At 39.6% G+C, this 20,638-nt stretch overlaps 1 protein-coding gene across 3 annotated transcripts in view; it reads left to right on the top strand.

Moving 5' to 3' along the window:
- Dpp10 (Dipeptidyl peptidase 10) overlaps positions 1–17,370 on the top strand; it is a 36,927-nt gene extending 19,557 nt beyond the window's left edge. For 2 of the 3 annotated variants that reach the window (XM_070996908.1, XM_017089451.4), the window contains 14 exons: positions 6,363–6,458; positions 7,596–7,710; positions 8,414–8,508; positions 9,634–9,761; positions 9,827–10,038; positions 10,826–11,081; positions 11,546–11,659; positions 12,103–12,226; positions 12,315–12,429; positions 12,555–12,669; positions 13,420–14,480; positions 14,950–15,254; positions 15,467–15,573; positions 16,808–17,370. In XM_070996908.1, the coding sequence (XP_070853009.1) occupies positions 6,363–6,458; positions 7,596–7,710; positions 8,414–8,508; positions 9,634–9,761; positions 9,827–10,038; positions 10,826–11,081; positions 11,546–11,659; positions 12,103–12,226; positions 12,315–12,429; positions 12,555–12,669; positions 13,420–14,480; positions 14,950–15,254; positions 15,467–15,538 (2,808 nt within the window). In that variant the 3' untranslated portion in view covers positions 15,539–15,573; positions 16,808–17,370. The remainder of the gene's footprint in view (positions 1–6,362; positions 6,459–7,595; positions 7,711–8,413; positions 8,509–9,633; positions 9,762–9,826; positions 10,039–10,825; positions 11,082–11,545; positions 11,660–12,102; positions 12,227–12,314; positions 12,430–12,554; positions 12,670–13,419; positions 14,481–14,949; positions 15,255–15,466; positions 15,574–16,807) is intronic. The other variant, XM_017089452.4, reaches the window with a different exon arrangement.
- Positions 17,371–20,638: the final 3,268 nt, after the last annotated feature.

Genomic DNA, 20,638 nt, shown 5'->3' with positions numbered 1-20,638 from the left:
CATCTTCCTCATCCTGCTCATCCTCCACCGCTTTTCCGCCCTTTCCGCTGACTTTGATGGTCAGCTTTTCTCGCTTGGCTGCATTCTTTGCGGCGCCGTGGAATCAACTCGGCGGTTCTGCGATGCTAATTGAAATAAATTCCGCATGTTATTCAAATGCAAATCGCCGACAGTGGCGACTACAATTGCAAAATTGAATTAGCCATGCACCGCATGTCCGTGACTGTATGTGCTCTGCATACTAAGTTGTCTGGGGAGGGGGGGTGATGGGGATGGGATTTTCCATGCCAAGTGGGAGTGTCAAACGGCTGCAAAGATAAACAGCCAGTCGAAATGGCAATCAGCCATTCGAGCGGAAATCAATTAGCCGGAATTTCCACTCCGATTTCCACCCACTGACGATTTGGTTTTTGGCAGCGTTAAGTTTTGCTCATCTATTATGGGATCAATTGAGTTTGACAGTGGAATTTCATGTTCATATTAACTGTTTTGACTATGCTAATGCCCGCTGAAGGGTGTTGTTGTGGAAGAGGCATGCCACTCGATTGGGCACGGAAAAAAGTGTCGAATAAAATCAGCCAATAGAGATATATGGTTCAAATTTACAACTGTTGATTGGATACGTCAAGAGAAATAATAATAAGGTATCGATGTCCTTTCCTTATAAGAATACGATTCATGGATGACTTTGTTCGTACTTTATAGTCAGAACAAGGAAGAACGCTATAGTCGAGTACCTCAACTATCAGATACCCGTTACTCAGCTAAATAGAGATATGCAAGCAGCAAAGCGAGATTAAAATGCGCCACCTACCGGCGGTATACAGATTTAAGCGTTATGGGTGTTAGAGTGGGCGTGGTACATTTTTTTTTTTAACCAATCGATAGGTATTGACGAGACCAATACATTTCAGTTAAAATTTTTTTATCTAGCATGAAAATTGTGGGCGTCACAGGTTTTCGCGGTTTGTGGGCGTTAAAGTGGGCGTGGCAATTTTTTTTTGGGTCAATCGATAGGTATTGATGAGAACAATACATTTGAGTTAAAATTTTTATTCTAGCATCAAAATTGTAGAAGCCACAGTTTTGGGCGGTTTGTGGGCGTTAGAGTGGGCGTGGCAAACTTTTTTTTGAGTCAATCGATAGGTATTAATGAGAACAATACATTTCAGTTAAAATTTTTATTCTAGCATCAAAACTGTAGGAGCCACAGTTTTGGGCGGTTTGTGGGCGTTACTGGCACTGTGCTGAAACAAACTTGAGCTGCGTAAGAAGCTCAGGAATCTGCACGCCAAATCTCAATAGCCTAGCTCCCATAGTTTCCGAGATCTCAGCGTTCATCCGGACGGACAGACAGACGGACAGACGGACAGACGGACATGGCTAGATCGACTCGGCTAGTGATCCTGATCAAGAATATATATACTTTATGGGGTCGGAAACGCTTCCTTCTGCCTGTTACATACTTTCCGACGAATCTAGTATACCCTTTTACTAACGAGTAACGGGTATAAAAACAAGACAGAACGCTTTAATCGACTATCAGATACCCCTTAACCAGATAAGTGCGAGGGAGATCGAGATATGCAAGCAGCAAAGCGACTGTTCCCAATATAGCACATCCCGTAGCAGCGCCACCTAGCGTAGATTTCTTTATTTGCTTATAACTTTTTAATGGATGGTCCGATTTAATTTTTGGGATGAAGATATATATTGATAATCAAAACAAAATTGCATTTACACTTTTACAAATTCTGTGGGTGCCATACAGGTTTTATTCCAACTTTCTAGCTTTTAAAGTTTCCGAGATCTCAGCGTTCATACGGATCCTGATCGTTCGGCTAGTGATCCTGATCAAGAATTTATTTTAAAGTCGGAAACGCTTCCTTCTGCCTGTTACATACGTTCCGACGAATCTAATACACCCTCTTACTCTACAAGAAGCGGGTATAAAAACTAAAACTGTTTTTTTTTAACTTCGAGTCAAATAAACACAATTTCTGGGCCATTTTGGCCCATCATATAAAGTTTGTCCAACCTTAAAATCATAAAAATACAGCTCCTGGGGGATGTGATACAAAGTAATCATTCTTGTTTGCACTGACACACAAAGTCAGCCACTGCACATCGCATTCAATTGTGTCAGCGCTGGCATATTACATTTTATTTTGACAAATTCAGGTAACTTAACGACCGCCGACAGGCGCGACACCTGCAGGAGAAAGGGAGAAGCTGAAAACAGAAAAATAAGCAATCATGGCCGTGTAATGGAAGCTCACACACACACGGACAGAGAGGAACCTACACCCACGTGACAGTTATAGCAAATGCTGGGCCGTTATGGCCTTGAGCTAAACTGCTGTTGACAACAGCGAAAGCCCAGTGGAAAGGGGGCGTGGCCGGGCAGGAATAACAGGTAGACAATGGGGCTGGCATGCCGGAAAGCCAGACACAGACAGAACACACACACGCACACACTTAAGGGCCTCACCAACACACACGCAAGGGCCTAATGCAAGTAGCGTGCAAGGATGCACTTCTATATTGCCGCATTCCTTTCACAATCGCCGAAGGACTGCTTATGGATTTCATGTTTGGCAGGAAGGTAGCAGGTCATAAAGATTGCCTACTAATGTCGACCCCCCGATGAGAAGGGCATTGTTGCCTCAGGTGATCCTTGGTCCTGTAAACGGCATCGCGGGTCTCACGCGAGAAATTTATATACTCTTTATAATTTATAAACATTTAACAAAACATTATCCATAAAATTAACAAAGCTTTGAGGATAGCAGGTCGTTAAGTTTACAGGAACTATTTTTATTTTATTTCTTATAATATGGGTTTTGAACCCTAAACAGTACTGATATCCGGCTTAGATTTCTATAAAGTATTGCATATTTTAAAACTTTGAATAACTTATCTATACCATCATCAGGTAATTAAATTTAAATGTATTATAGTTTTCTTCATTATTGATACAGTAAGATTTGACCCCAAAAGGGATACGGAATACATTTTATTATTAAATTATTATTGAAGTATATTTGAAAATTATTAATAACTAGAAATATAGTAACGGAACACTTTAATAGATGGAATTTGATCATAAAGGGTCTTGTTTTTTTCAATTTGTATCATTAGAAAACTAATCTCAAGATGAAAAATCCTTAAGCCCCGAACTCAAAGACCATAGTGACCTTCTTTTTGTGCGCCAAACAGATGGTTCTTAATGCGATTAACTGGGCCATCTCCAGCGCTGCTGAGCCAACTCGAAAGTTAATTGAAAACGACACTTTCACTGCCAGCGGGATATTGCCACGCCCTGCCCCTGCCCCGCCCCGCCCCGCCCACTTTTACCCTTTGGTACGACAAATACTATAAATGGCATCTATTTTTAATGCGCTTAAAAGTATGCAGGAAAGAATTTTAACGCTCAGAGCTTAATAACTATGACAACTTATGCAAATAACTGGCGGCTCTCCAGGACTCAGCTACCACCTCGCCAAACCCCCCTTGAAAACCCCCTTCGAAAACCCCCTTAACCAGCTGGCTCTTTCAACTTTCTGCACTCGAGAAGCAACCAAAGTTTGCCCAGCTCAACCGCAAAAGGCAGCTAATGCTCTACTTGGGATTGTGGGTGTATGTGGGTGCCATGAGTCCCGTCGCCCATTCGCATTATCTCTGCCCCCTGGCCAGCTCAGAGAAAGCGAAAGTGAAAGTGGTGGTGGTGAAAGCAGGTGAGAGGGGGCACCGAGAGCAGGACTTAATTTGGTTATTCCCTGCTTTTAAGCTTGGTCGGGGTAAAGTTTCCAGCCACACCACCCCCAATGGATTAAATTTAAACTCTGAACGATGCCTGAAAAAGAATACTTTAGCAGTTCCGGTTTTCGGGTGGCTTCAATCTCAGGTAACCGAGAATTTAATCAGTTTCTACATTTTCCCAATGGGAAATACGGGTTTCCCCTTTTTGCGGACACAGTGAAAATGAAATGATAACAATGTTGATCCAGAATCCCACGATAATCAAAAGTCATCATAAATATAGAGTGGTGGAAATATACGAGAAAAGCCCACGAACAAACATCATTAAATGGTAAAAGAGGTTTACTTTTTTCACAATCTGGGTTTACGTTTTTTTTTTTTTGTTTCCTCCAGCACTTTAATCGCTATCCGTTTTCATTACGATTTCCGTTCGTGCATTTCATTTTCATATATCGAGTGTCGCATTGTGTGCAATTTTGGTTACAATATTTTTCGATTCGGGCCGCAAAGTTTACAATGCCAGGAAAACAGACCATAAAGCTTACGGCCTTCGCTTTTATTTATTGCTGCTCGGGGAAACTGAGATCGCTGGGAATCTGAAAATGTTGCTTAAAATCGGAAAGTTTGTTTATTTATGGTCCTCGAATTTATTGATTTGTATGTATTTATTTATCGCACCTACTCGTTTTAATTATTTGAAAGCCATAGATTCTGGAAACTGGCACTAAATATTGGTTCTAAAAAGGTACAAATATAACTGATATAATATTATCTTATTTAAAGTGACTTATTTAATATCTGCCTTAAGAAACCAGCTATAAAATATTCAAAAACACCGACTGTTGTTTAAATTTCGCAACCGCTTTATGTGGTCTTTATTGCCTTGCCAGCTGGATTTACAGGCAACTAATTTTCTCTTTTGTAAAATTACTCTGTCTAGAAATAATATTTTCCAGCCTAAAAGCAGGGCATTAAAAATTTATTGAAATGAATAGGAGGCGCTGCTCATGTGCTCTGCAAATTCCCTGGCATCCTGAAAATCCCTCCATTAAACCAGAACGTCAGAAGTAAACTCATTGAATTTTGCGGCAGCGACGCTCTTTGTTCAAATTGATGACTGTCATTATTTTTAATTCCTTTAGCGTTAACAGGCAACTCATCAAGTTGAGTGTTTAAATTTCATTTATGGCCTTATTTTTGCATACTTACTTGAGCTTGTGTGCAAGAAAGTATTTTCCATCCTGGCAATCAAGCTGAGTGTTTTGGAGATTTCCTGTCCTGAGGACTCTATTACTTGACCCTCCTGACGAAAATAAATTCAATTCAATTAAGACAAGTATGAAGTATACGCCGCGTGTGCCCTTAAGAAATCATTATTATTATGATTGTTGCCACGAAAATATTTTCAAGCAGCCGAGCGGGAAAGTAAAGTTACAAGAAAGTTCGCAGAGCTTGAGGTCTCTATTGTTCTTTGATAGTTTAGTTTACGCTGTTTTCACTTTGTTTGCGGCATAACTGCGGGGTATGTAATAAATTCAGGCTGTGATTTCCAAAATGGTTGTTTATAGGGGCTGTCTGGGGGATCCCTTATAAATAAACATGCTGGTTTAGGGATGCGTGTGCTCAGGTACACATGTTCACTCGCAATTTGTCCCCCATTTGTGTGTGAGCTGTGTTATTAATTAAGAATCGCGCTTAATGGGCAAAAGGGAAGCTTTTGCTTTGCACATACTATATTTATGCGATTTTAATTGAGCACTACCTCTCTTTCCCACAGTTTTGGCGAATGATGGTAAACACATTTTGTGGCAAAATCGATTAGTTGTGGACTTTTATCTTATGTTCTTGGTTGGTTTGTAAACCAAAACAGATCTCCCCTATCCTTTAATAAAATGCCCATATATACAGATATTAAATTTATAAGAAATGACAAGTATTTTATTAGGGAAATATCAGCTTGAATGATATAAATATAACCCTGTCCCCGGAATTAATTTGATAACCCCAAGCATTTTGGCACGCAACTCTTGATTAATACATTGCCATTTCTTTATTATCTACCAGAACAACATAGTTTTATGAGCCCTTAATTAATTATTCGGCTAAGCGGCGTTGTATATGTGCATGTCGCCCATATATATAAGGACTGACTAGGACGATATAGGGCAGAGTTCCCCAGACAGGAGACCCAAATCCCCATCAAAATCGGTATCAACTTGTACGGGCTGCGTGAGTTTAGTTTTTGTCGTGTTTAATTTGGGTTTCTGTTCTCCTTTGTTGCCTGACAACATTAAATATGCATTAAGCGTTGATTTCCAAGGGGTTTTGGCTGGGCCTGTTTGTTCTACATGCTTGTTTAAGGGTAGACATTAATAAAGATGGAGAAACGTTTATGAGCAGGAATACTGAATCATCAGTTTTACTAATTGCATCTTGGCCAACCGATTATTTGCGGTTCTGGCCAGTTTATTATCATAACTTTTTGGGGGTAATGAGCCGCACGTGCTCTTTATGGGCAGCATTTGCATTCCATCGTTTTGCAATTAATTTTCCTAATGATTCACAGGACTTTCTAATTATTCTCTTGTGATTCTCCACAGTTGGTCTCCAGCAATCCCAACCAAAGGAATTGGCGCGGGATCCTCATCGCGCTATTGGTCATCATCATTGTCCTGGCCCTGATTGTAACTTCGGTGGTGAGTTTGAGTCAATACTTGGCCCAAAGGCCTGCCCAAAATAGTACAGCACGATGTTTGGTTATTGTCCCGGGTGGTGTATTTGGGCAACCTATTGATACAATTGTGGAAATCGGTGTTACAAATGAATTTATGGGCAATTAAGTTAGATTCAAAGCCAGGGTGGCCAGCCCCATTGACAAACATCAATTGCCAATTGGCCAACCCGAATTCCCCAAATTGATTCAGCAAACGCACCATGCAATTAAATTTGTTTTGGAAAACATGCCCAAAGCAATAACCAAAATACTGTCAAAACAAAAGCACATGAGGCTAACCCACACAAAAACAGTAAAAATACGATCTAAACAGAAAGAGATAATATGTTACCAAGACCGAAATTGAAACACTCTTGTAAAAGTTACTATTAGTACTACTGATAAAACCTTTGAGGGGTGTGGTCTTAAATCAAATTCAATTTTAACGTAATATTGTTAATTTATAGAATTATTTATATGTTATATTTAACTAAAGAGAGTATAAAAATTGCCATTAGGCAACAAAATAAATGTCTATCTTTTCTAAGCCTGGAAACCACAATGCAAAATAGTTCTGTTTAGATGTAAAATGGTACTCTGTTCACTTCAAAATCACCACACAGAAAAAAACAAGTTCTAACTCCTAATTGGATGGTGAAAGTTTTCTCTTTTAATTGGCGAAATTCAGTCGTTCAACAACAAAATATTTGTGGCCTACTTTTTGGCTGTTTCCGTAAACATTTCAGCAAACATTCGGTGCCAAAGAAAAAAGAAAACTCAAACTCCCATTAATATTTATGTGTATATATTTATATGTATGTACCTATGTATATATACAAAACCAATGTGATAAATTTTTGTGTAAATACGTTACGCTCATTTTTGTCTTTTGTCTGTTTGTTTACTTTTTTGCGAATTTGTGGCTGCCTGATAAATTTACCACCTCCCACAACACCGACCATTTTACTTTCCATTCGTTGTTGCTCTTGATGTTGATGTTGATGTTGATGTTGTGTGTGTGTTATTCACGTGTGCCTGCCTGCCTGTCTGTCTGTCTGTCTAACTGTCTGTGTGAGTGTGCAGAAGACAACATATAAAATTTCTACATTTATCAAAAAAGGTGCTGCTCACGCCCCCCGATGAGGGCCCGCGGGTCAAAGGGCAGCGCATCAAGCTGCAGGACATCGTCGATGGCCTCTTCGTGCCGCAGCACTCAAACGGCAGCTGGATCGATGGTGAGTGGTACACCTAAAAATGTAGGTACTCTTTGATAATCCCAAGTTACAAAAAAATAAAAACGGCTTGAAATGGTTTTATAAGATGCCTAAAAGTATGCTGTAAAAAGAACGCAGATCTTAAATCTAGTGTTGCATACTTTTAAGCACCCTGATTTAAAAACCCCAGCTACAACTCAAAAAAATATTCCTTAAAATTCCTAGCTTTATGATCCCACTAGACCTTTTTAATTTTAAGTAAATATATATATATACTTTTTATAAAAAAATAGTAAAAAATGTTTAAAATTACTTTAAAAGGTGCCCAAAAGAATGCTCTTAAAAGAGAGCGCAGATATCAAATTAAATGTTGCATACTGTTTGGCACAAAATACAAAAAAAATATATCTTACAATTCCTGGTTTAGATCTATCACTAGACTTATGTAAATTTAAATAAGTTTAAAAATGTTTTAAAATTATTTTATTATTTGCCTCAAAGTATGCTGTGTAAAAATAACGCATATTTCCAATACAATGTTGCATACTTTTAAGCACCTAACTATTAAGAATCAATTTGATACTATAGTACATAGCTGTAGTTTTATTTCTTTCCCATCCTATCATTAAGAACTTATTTTCCGGTGTACGTGATGAGTGCTTCTCAGTGACCGTTCCATCGGGCAAATCGCTTTTAATTTCCGCTTTCATTTGATTTTTTGCAGGCGAGGAGTTCCTGTACCAGGACCATTTGGGTCGCATCTGTCTGCTGAATGCAGCCAATCGCTCGGAACGTGTCCTCATGTCCAATGTGACATTTGTAAGTACATTTTGTTGATTTCTATCCCCCTCCCCCACCCCCTTTTGACTTCCATCACTACGCCGCTGTTTGTTTGCTTATTGCTTATCTCTCTGAGCAGAATAAATATTTACCCCATCTTATTTACGAGTCGGGGAGTTGTCAGGGAGTTGTTCCAGATAGTATAGTATTGCCGCTGGGAAGAAAGTGGGCAAGAAAGGGGCGTGGTGGGCTAGGCAGATATCTCAAGTGTACACACTCGACTTGGCAATGTTAACTGATATTATGGCGCGCACAGAAGTGGGCGAAACAAATGGGCCAAGTTATCGTTAACCGAGTGCGGCGACTTTACCCTCAATCCATACAGCGATAGCGATAAAAGGCAAAAAGATTTTTATGTCAATGAGTGGGTAAACACATGGGAAACCAAAGGCACAGGGAGGTAAAACGCTTTCTAATGAATAATGCGCGAATGGAATGGAAAAACAAACAAATAAGGGAAAGTTAAGGGAAAGAAAAGGCAAAAAGGAAAGCTTTCCTTTGCCAAGTTGGCAGGCGAACACTTTTTCGAGTGCCTCGAGGGGCCAAAAACGCAACAAGTGCAGCTGGCACTGCAAGTCAACAGTTGCCAGTTGAGTGGGAAATAATTAATGTGCAGCCGAATCCAAAGAAACACGAGTCGAGCAGTCGAAATGGCATAATGGATATGCATATTCATAGTCGGCTAAGGATCTCTCTGGTATAAAGTAACTTCGCCTTCTCAAACAGAAACCAAAACTTAAACAAGAAATGAGCAATGAATAGCTAAATGCAAAACATCAACTTGCCTCTTGATTGAGTTGGCTGAGTAGAGAATAATTTACAGATTGTTTTCCCAGGCAAATTAAGGTGGCAACTCTTTGGCAACAATTTTGGGGTATTCAGGTCCCCGTAAACAATGCCGCAAATTTCGGAAATTTCCAACAAGTTACGCCACCAACCAAACTTCCGCAATTCTGCGTGCGAATCAGAAAAGACCATTAAAATTTTAATTAAAATTGCGTATACGCAACGTGTTCGCATTGTAGCAGGCAGGCTCCTCTCAACAGTTTTCCGCATAATTTGCATCAGGCTTTTAATACCATCACTCCTTCTGTCCCTACGCAGAAAACCCTGGCCCCCTTCACATTTACCATATCGGCGGACAAACGATATCTGCTTTTGGCCCAGAACGTTGTGAAATTATTCCGACACTCGTATTTGGCCCAGTACACGCTCTACGACATTCAGACCAGGTAAGATCCCCAGCTTAATGCCGCGTATTCCAGCACTTTACCCCGAAATTCGTAATCCCCGCCAGCGAGAGCATCAAGCTTCGCCACAGTCCGCACCAGGATGAATGGCCCTATCTGCACTACGCGCGATTCACGCCCGTCGGAAACGCATTGGTCTGGGTGGAGAGCTATGACATCTATTACCGGGCGGAGGTCCGCAGTCCGGCCGTGCACAGGATTACCCAGGACGCGGTGCCTGGAGTGGTGTACAACGGTATACCCGATTGGCTGTACGAAGGTGAGTGGAATTTTGGGGAATTATGCTGCAAGCAATCGACCAATTGAAGGGCGATTAAGTGTTAATGGAAATGATAGTGCACAATGGTATAAAATGTAGATGTTCTTGAATCAAGAATAGTTTTTTCTTGAATTAACGAAATTTCGGATTTGTCTTAAAATATTATTAATTTCAGGAGACACAATTCAAGACACAAACCGCTTTAAATCAAAAACTGTTCAAGAAGATGTTCTTGAATCAAGAACGGTTTTATCTTAAATAAAGGAAATTTCGGATTTAACTTAAAATATTATTAATTTTAAAAGACACAATTCAGGACACAAACGGTCTTGAATCAAGAATTTTCGTTTTTATATTTAGATGGTTTCTCCTCAGTTTAAAAATGAGTAGGTTTGCAAACACCTATAAAAAAGTATTAAAAATGTTTAAAAAATCGGAAATTCTAGATAAATTACAGATACGTGAGGTTCTATTTTATTTTTGATATGGTGATAACAGTATAAATAATAAGATCCTGTTCGTAATCATTTACTTAAAAAAAACGAATTATTTAAATATTTTGGAAGTGAAGTGTTTGCCCACAATCTGAAATCATAGATACTTATTTTCGAGGCTTCTTTGTAAGGTACTCCGTAATTGACCCGTCACTTAACCTTCAGTTAAGATGAAAATAGAGAAATTTCTGAAATTCAGAACAACCGTATTTGCATTACTTGCAAACCGACTGCATTATATCTCCCTCAACAGACCCTTATTTCAATTTTCCGTTCTGTTTCGCATTTCGCAGAGGAGATTCTTCATGCAAATAATGCGATTTGGATGTCGGACAATGGCCAACTGATGCTGTACGCCACCTTCAACGATACGCACGTCCAGGAGCAGCACTTTGCCTGGTACGGGACGACGGGTCCCTCCGGGGGACCAGCGGCTGCTGCAACGGGAGCAGGAGGAGCAGGTGGAGGAGCGGGATCCGGGGCAGCGGGCGCCTCGTCGAGCGGTAGTAATCCGCATGCCAACCTGTATCCGGAAATCAGGTCCTTACGGTAAGTCGTGACCCCATTAGGCATGGAGCTCTGGCTATATCACTTTTCGATTATGTGTTAATGATGCCTCATCTTTCTCCTGCCACCTAAACCCTCTAATGGCCTCCTACCATCACGCTTAAAATTCATGAAGTGACAGTGGCTGAACCTTTTCACAGGTTGATTCAACCTTTTCCCTGGGCCATCCCTTTCCCAACTTTTCTCTTCGTTTGTGCTGACAGTTTGGGCATTAGAATTAGTTTCTGAGCATAAGACAATATAACACTTGGGTTTACCTAAGCAAGTTGTGAAGTATTAAGGTTGATCCCCTGTCAATTGCGTTTGATAAATTGCTAGAACGGACCTCGAAAAGGTCAATGACCGAAGTCGGTTTAGGCAGAAGGCTGCCGAGTTTGTAGGGCTTAATTCATCCTTTAGATTAAAGCTTTAACATACATACTGTTTTGTTTCCGGTCTTTTTACAGCTACCCCAAACCGGGTACTCAAAATCCCACGGTAACCCTTCGAGTAGCTTACCTGAAGAATCCGCAGCAACTCCGCATCACAGACCTGAAACCTCCACAAATTTTGGCCAATGAGTAAGTTTGTTCTTCCTTGATTATATAATTAATGTTTTTGTTTATCTAAACAGTACTAGGGATCCAAACCTTTTTCTTTATATCGCCGGATTAAATCAATAAGTTCCAACATATAAAAATATCAATGTTTTAAATTATTATATATAGACAATGCTTTAGGAATTTTGTATGCTTTTATACATTTTAAAAGGTTAATATTGACTTATGCAAATATAGGTTTTCAAGAAATAATGACTAAACATAAATATGATTTTTTAAGGTTAAGGTTAAGGTTAAGGAGTAAATACACATACTTCAACCCATTTAAATAAGGTAAAAAAAATTACATATCCAAGATTAATGTTATACCGACTGCTTAGCTAGGGATCTATCTTTCGTGTAAAGGCTTTATGTCTTATCTTTTCTAGATTATTTAGTTTCCTATTTATTTTTTTAACCCACAGGGATCACTACTTCAGCAGCGCCAGTTGGGTGAGTCACTCCAAGATCGCGGTGGTGTGGCTGAATCGTCCGCAGAACATCTCGGTGGTCAGCGTGTGCAAGGCGCCGTCGTTCGAGTGCATGGAGGTGAGTCCAACTGGTTGGATCAGCCGAGCCAAACCGCCAATCTCCTAATGAACCTTTTCCGCCTCTTTCGCTATCCGTTGACCCACAGACCCACCGGGTGAGCGGAGATGGACGAGGCTGGGTGGACACAGTGGCAGTGCCGCTGTTTGCCTCCAATGCCAGCATCTATGTGGCCATCTCACCGCTGAGAGACGGCCTGTTTGGTAAGTCACTGAGATGTCACTTTGGCCTTTGTTTTCCCGAGTGACAAAGCCTGCTTTCTCTTTCCCATTTCCTTTTCCACTGCCCCTTTCCCTTCGCTCCTGCAACCAATACCTCTTAATCACAGGCTATTTCCGGCACATCGTGCACGTGGACATCGAGAAGAACCGGGTGCTGCCCCTCACCCATGGACCCTACGAGGTGAATCGATTGCTGCACTGGGATCAGGTGGATAATTGGATGTAAGTGATTGCGCACACACGAAACCGGACCCACTTCCGTTCGTTCAGTGGAAAATGATGTGTATATTACGTATACGCATAGGGGTCGATAGGTTAATACTGAAAGCGGTTACGCATAATCACAATTTATATATGCATTTAAACGCATGAACGCTTAAACAAATTTAACATTTAATTTTAACTGCGACGAGAATAATTGCGTTACCAAATATTCGTTTTAAATGGGTGCTTAAAATAGAGAGAGAAAATAGCATATTTATTGTATGTTGGGTGTATGTATGGTTTCAGTCGCGAATGCGTAAAATAAATTACAGAACGACTTATTTAACTTATATTAAATTTGTGAATTAACTGTTTAAACGTTTCAGAAACTGAATATAAAAGTTGCAAGGAATTATAATATTATAAATTTAAAAATTGTTACTTATTTTTTGACCTTGACTGACTGACTTGGAGGTACAAAAAAAGTCTTGGCAACCTAAACATGCAGGTTTTAAATTTCTATTTTATTATATAAACACTCAAGAGGTTGTTAAGCTTTAGACAAAATTTTTCTAGGTGGACATGACTTTTAAAAATAAATCCATTAGCTTAATCGGAAGTTCACCATGTGTCATAAGAACTTAATTACGAATATTTCGTATAATAGTATAAAATTAAATAAATGAAACAGCAATGATTAGATGTTTAAATTTTTGCAAAACCCAAGTTACTTAATTACTTACCATTTGTTCTATTTGTTGTATGCAGCTACTTCCTGGGAACTCCGGAGCGCCTGCCCTCGCAGCAGCATCTGTATCGCGTATCCGCCCTGCCAGCCCGCCAAGGACAGGCCCTGCACCCACCCGACTGTCTGACGTGTCCGACGGTGGGGCAGTGGGCCGAGGGCTACGACGAGGGTCACACCAAGTCGCCGCCCAAGCTGGTCACTGCCTGGGACGATGACTGGGAGGATTCCGAGGAGGCGGAGGCGCCACCGCCCCAGCCAGCTCTGCCGGTGGAGCAACAGCCGCCGGGAAGGGGTCAGAGTGCCCCGCTGCCACCGCCACCCAGCGATTGCCTGTACCACGAGGCACAGTTCCCCATCTCCCGCCAGGCGAAATACGTGCTCGTTGATTGCCTGGGACCAGTAGTGCCCACCGCTATAATCTATGGCCTGAAATCCACCGCTGCGGAAAACGCCAAGGTGAAACGACAGAGCACCCAACAGGAGGAACCACCCACGGAGGGTGGGGAAAAAAGGGGGTCGAAGGAGGAGCCCAAGTCGCAGTTCCTGGAACTCCTGGTCACCGTGCAGAACAACACCCGATTGAAGGAGAAGATGGCCAAGACGGCCATGCCGCAGATCAAGACCTTCCCCGTAATGATCTCCGGCGGATATCATGCCCAGGTACGGCTCTACCTGCCGCCGGTTCTTCGCGAGGACGAGATCACTCGATATCCCACCATTCTGCATGTCTATTCGGGACCGGGCAGTCAGTTGGTCACCGATCGCTGGCACGTCGATTGGAACACCTATCTGTCCGGGAGCAAGGACTATATTGTCGTGGAGATCGACGGACGGGGATCCTCGGGTCAGGGCTATCAGCTCCTCCACGAGGTCTACAAGCGTCTGGGCAGCGTCGAGGTCTCCGACCAGCTGGAGGTCAGCGAGTACCTCAGGGACAACCTGCACTTTATAGATTCGCGCAGGATGGGCGTCTGGGGATGGAGTTACGGAGGATACGCGGCCGCATTGGCGCTGGCCGGACAGCAGTCGATATTCCAGTGTGGGATCAGTGTATCCCCAGTCACAAACTGGAAGTTATATGGTGAGTTTGATTTATTTCTTAAGGGTTATTGAAGGCGAAACGGCATTCACAAAGGTTGAGAAATCCTCTATAAAAGTATCTAAAAGTATGCAACACTTCTTGGCCCAAAAAACTAGATCAATTTTTCGTTGCATACTTTTAAGCCCCTTTTAAAGTGTTTTTTCCTTATAAAGGGTTTTCCAGAGAATTTATAGTTAGTTTATTTTAAAATTAGGTCGGAAGGGTTGATAAATCCCCTATCAAAGTATCTAAAAGTATGCAACACATCTTGGCACAAAAACGATATCATTTTTTTTTTGTTGCATACTTTCACACTCCTTTAAAAGTATTTTTACTTTATACATGTTTTTCAAGTGAATTTATATTTACTTTGTGTTAAAATTAGATCGGAAAATATATTCTTATTTCTTGAAACAATTTATAAGATATACTTAATAAATATCTGTAATATATTACATCATCACTTTAGACTCTACTTATGCCGAGCGCTATCTGAGTTTCCCCAACGTTACGGATAACTACAAGGGTTACGAAGAGAGTGATCTCTCAAAATATGTGGATAATCTGAGAGACCGTCAATTCCTGTTGGTTCACGGAACTGCCGATGATAATGTGCATGTCCAACAATCGATGGTCTTGGCAAGAACCCTGACCAGTAAAGGTGTGCTCTATAAGCAACAGATATATCCGGACGAGGGCCACAGCCTCTCGGGGGTTAAACGGCACTTGTACCGATCGATGACCGCCTTCTTTGAGGATTGTTTTAAGAAACTGGTAAGTGAAAACATTATGCTGTAACGATTACCTTGTATTATATTCCACTCTCCTACCACAATTATATATATATAACTCTCTCTATTTCTCCTGCTCTCCAATTAAATACATAACCCACCAAATCACCGCCAAAATAATACCACAATTGCCATTTCTGTATTATGTTCACGTTTTTGGTTGGTTTATCGTCGTGTTCCCACACCTTCGTGTAGATCGATCAGCAACAACAAAATCAAACAGATTCCATGGATTTCCTGGACTTTCATAGTTTCTATGGCCGCTAAGTTTGATTCCATATCCCACATCCTTCAGATACTAGGTACAGTCGTCGTTGTCAGATTTCACCGTCGGTTTCTCATTGTTTTCAAGTTGTTAATTGTCGTTGTTATTGTCAATGTTGTCTTTAATCGGAGGTTCTCTCACTCTTTTACCAATTCTTCGCTGTTTAAATGTCTTATGGGGACCGAATTTATGTACTTGCTTTTTATATCTTTTAAAAGTTAAGATATAGATATTGATGTTTGATGTTTAAAGTATACATAAGCCTCTTATACTCGTTTTTTTTTATTTTTACTAACAGTATATAAAAAAAAGGTTACAAATTATAAGAACTTACAAATTTACCAAATTATTTACTTAAAAAACAGATCTAAGTGTTTATTACTTTCAAAAAAGTTAAATTTTCTCAATTTTTTAATTTGATTTGAAGCATAAAGTTCAGTTCCAACGATTGCCTTTTGCATCCCATCTGCATAAGCTTTGTCTTATAATTTCCTCCGCTCTCACCCAAAAAACTTTCCTAGTTCATTTCGTTCTTAATTTAATAGTGAACCCTTTGAGTCTGAATTACACTTGTTACACTTAAGGCTTTATGTGGCTTACCAGCCGAACTTCATTTTCGGTCCCTGTCCCAGTCATAATCGTATGTGTTCGCTGTTTGTTGAATTTTTGCCCTCTTTTTCGGGGGTCCGTTGAGATGGGCGGAGTTTTGCGGCCTTAGTTGTGTTTATTCTAGTTTTTGGTTGGACTTCCCTTTGGTTTATTTTTGGTTTCTTTATTTTCTGTATGAGTTCTATCATCTTCCTGTGTGTTTTGGGAGCTTTTTCCATTATTATTCCAAAAGTTTAGCCTTGAATATATTTTTTTGCGTTTGCCCTGAATTTCGGTTGATCCTTTGTTTGATTCAAACAAATTGTTTTGGCTGTCCTACATATGGATGTGTGTGTTTTTGTATGCCAGGGGGTGTGCATTTTGTTGGGACTTTTTGTTGTTGCTCGATGTGTTTTCCTTAAAAGCAGGCTATACACACACGCACAGCACACAGACACATCACACAGACACATCACACACACACACTCCCAAACGTGCTGCTTTAACTAAATGTTTGCTTATGCCTTGATTGTGCTTAACTCTACTTCATGTGATCCTTTTATCCGTCTAACATATTCCTTAACCATTTTTTCCACTAACGCTGTCTGCTAATCTATGTAGAAACTCACTCAATTCAATGTGTTAAACTAATGGTATAATGATATTTTACCTTCCGAAAACAGGTGCCGCCGGAGTCGAAAGCAGGTCTGGGTAATGGCGGCGATATGCAACAGCAATAAACATGAGTTATGGGATCTGCAACGGCAAATATATAAAATATAAACAGCGTAATTCTGATAACAAAAGTATGGAACCCAACAAACTTCAACCGGAACGTGCGAACGAAATGTTATTTTGTGAATTGCATTAAATGTGATTTATCATTAACACCCAACCACCCACACACACACACACAAACGTACACCCTGTTAAATGGCATTTCAAATAGCCAAACAGCAAGAACAACTAAGTTAAATGGCATTTTGTGTAAAATTAATAAGCAAAGCACAGCAAAAAAAAGAAAGCGAAATGCCAAGTAAGTGTGCAAAAAAAGCAGCATAAACAAACAAATGTATGTAGGTATGCGGACAAAGCGAACAAAATCAACATGGTTGTGAAAACATAACGCACACAGGCACAACTCACTCACACACACAGACAGAGCGGAACACGAACACCATCATAAAGAGAAAGCACGCACAAAGGTAGGCAATAAAAAGTTACACATGCGGCTTTTCTCCGGCGACAGGTGTGACATTTCAATGCCCTCGAAAAGGGTCTTTAGATTTCGGCAAACCTTTTGTGAGTATTTTTGCTTTATTTATTATTCAGCTATTTAGTTTCAGTGTAAGGTGAGCTATTTATATTGAAGAAAAGTAAAAAATCCCATGTTGTATAAATTATTTACGGTTAAAAGGAAGTCAAAAATAGTTAAAAGAGCTCAAATCATTTTAAATAAGCTCAAAATAAAAAGGATTCCTGAATTAAAATTTGCACAGGTATTTAGACAGTCGACCTTCTAAAGACACTCACTCATTTTGGTTTACGTTTATTGTATTCCAATGTAATTTATACATTTCTTTTGCATACATTTGCAATGAAAAGCAAACAGAAATAAAATTGAAAAACCAATTTTATTGAAAATGTTACACGGGAACCAGCTGAGTTTGAACGGAAATGACCAGCATAAATCAAACCTGACAACATTCTAAATGACATTTTCTGATAGTCCAACGGTTTTATTATTTGCCAAGGGAAAGTTTTACCAAAAATGTGTAATGGCTCACGGGGGAAAGGGTTTTTAGGGGGCGGATAGTAACCCATAAATTGGGACTGAATTTATGGACTTAGCTCATAATTGAGTCTGGATTCGCAAACTGTTGACAGAACGATTGATTGAAGTGAGAATTGGCGCACTGTACTCGTTTCGAGATTAAATTCAAATTCAATTTGAATACAATTCAGTCTCCGTTTGGCTAGATTAAATTACGTTTTTAATTTGGTTTTCGTTACTCGTAAATTTGATCGTAAAGTTTACTGCCCAAAAACAACAGAAAAACACTGAATAATGTCCGAGCAGCAGAGAAAATAATTCGTTTGCAGTAACACAGTTTAATTAAATCAAACGAAATAAAAATGCAGCAATAAATACAGGATAAATATTTGAAATGAAACGAGGGAAACAAACAAGCGGGCTCTGGACCCAAACAAATGCATAAAAAGTACTTTCGATAAATGCAGATATAATTGAATTTCCAGAAAGCAAACAGAAAATTACCAAATGGCCAAAGTAAAGTTATTAAACAAAAATGGAGAGGCTTCAATGTGAAAATGAACAAAAGTTATGAATCAAACAAACCAATTAAATAGAATAAATGCATGTAAGTAGCGCAATACTATTTATTAGATAAATTTACCACTTTTTGTTCAATTTAATTTCCACTACTTTTCAAAGCAGAAAAAACAGAGATTAGTGAGGATAAAGTAGCGTTAGTCAGAATCCAAACTAAAACCAAGCAAAAACTAGTTAATTAAGCGAAGGTGAATTAAAATGATAAAAAAAAAAACAATGAGAAAAAGGTCAAAAATAGCTGCGATACACGTTAAACATAAAATGGGACAAAAGCAATGCTCAAAATGTAAGAAAAAGAAAGGAGGAGCAGAAGAAAGCCAAATGACACCGCATCGCACATTCTGCAGAAATCTCAATTAACCCCATTCCCTACGTTTATTTCCCAGCCCAAGAGCAGTATGCAAAAAAGGATTATCTTTAATTAGACATTTGGCACACTTTTTCGAGAGCGCCAGTTAATTAGCAAACGCCGTCGAATTCAGACTGGTGACTCTTAATTCTGATGGTTGAGCAGGATGTTTCCTGTAGAGGATGTGCTTAGGGAGGTGGATCTCATGGAAACTATATGAATATATTTATATAATACTGGGTGTCTTAATAACACATCAGATTAAATGCAAACCTTATTCTAAACATTCGAATCTAACAGATTTTGCCTAGATACAAATATTTTCAACCACAATTCAATCTTTAACATTCTAAAAATTCGAATGTAAGCAGATATTGGCTAGATACAATTATTTTCAACCATAATTTAACCTTAAATCTAATTATGAGTTTAAAAAGAAAAACTAATTCCTTATGGAAGTTTGCTAATTCAAAGTTAAACCAGGATTATGATTTGTTCTTGAATATATTCCGAGGTATAGTCATAATTGGATACAAGTTCTGAGAAACTAAATAATTTGATCATTTAAATTAGATGCTGAAAGACACCATTTATAATGGTATTTTATAAAATTCCCACGAACTCCTCCAAACTGTTTTAACATGACAACTAATTGGAACACCCGCATATTCCACACCATATTATGGCATAAAATCTGTTCAAGTTTCCAGAGCACATCGCTACTTTGTATCCAGCTAAATTCCTATAAATATAAATGTGTATATCCGTTTACTTTCCCCACAGTTCGTAGCTGTAGCGACCCCAGAGGTATAGAGTTTCCACCAACTTTCAGGGCAATTTTAATAATAAAGCCGCGTTGGCCGCAAAGTATGCTACACACAAAATATAAACCCCTTTCCATTTCCATTTGCCCCTGCCACGCCCCCTTTCACTTTCAGGTAGGCAGTGATGTGTGCTGGTGTTGGGCAAAATTGCAAGCCAACATAAATTTATGTCTGCCTGACACTTTTATGTGCCTCGCTGGCGGTTTCAGCTTTTTACGTCGCGTTTTTAGACGCTTTGCAGAACGCATGCCAATGTTTGGCTAAGCCGCAGGTTTTCCTGTCCACAATTAACTCACACAGGTGTCGCTGTGTAGAACACCTGGAAAAAGAAAGTGGGGGGTGTGTGTGTGTGAAGGCGATTATTTTTAGCCTGAAAGGTCGTCTGTGAGAGGGACTGCAAAAGGCCAGCTGCTGCTCTGCCACTCCCCCTTTTAACCCCGCCCACCTGTCCCGTGTCCTGTTGACACACACACAAACTCAGAAAAAAGGATAAAGGTGTTTTGCTTTAAATGGGCATATAGGATAGGTTCCCCCAACATCCCCGAGATGAAGCCATAAGTGCGATGCTGTATCAAAGCCATAGAAACGATAAAAAAATCTAAAAAAAAAGAATATTGAAAAACAAAAACATTTAAATGCTTTCTATGTAGTGTACTAAGGACCAATTACCAATGAGACGTGCGGGAATAATTAAATAAATATATACACAAGCGAAAAATATGAAAATGTAGAGGATTAACAAAATTTGCAATATATACATAGACCCACATACAACATAACGACCTATTGACTCAAATACCATTTAGTAATTATACAAGCATATATATACCTAATGATATATACAACAAATCAAATAAATATGTATACACATACGGATATGGTAGTCTAGTTCGTTTAGAGGATCAAGCGTTTGCATTATTCGAGTTACAACCCTATGAAAAAACCCCCAAAAAACAAACACTCTGTATTGTTAAAGTACTATTAGCTC

Source organism: Drosophila suzukii, chromosome 2L (assembly GCF_043229965.1).
Source record: "Drosophila suzukii chromosome 2L, CBGP_Dsuzu_IsoJpt1.0, whole genome shotgun sequence".
Lineage (NCBI taxonomy): Eukaryota > Metazoa > Arthropoda > Insecta > Diptera > Drosophilidae > Drosophila > Drosophila suzukii.
Note: the sequence above shows the minus strand (reverse complement) of the source record. Positions and strands in the feature narration are given on the sequence as shown.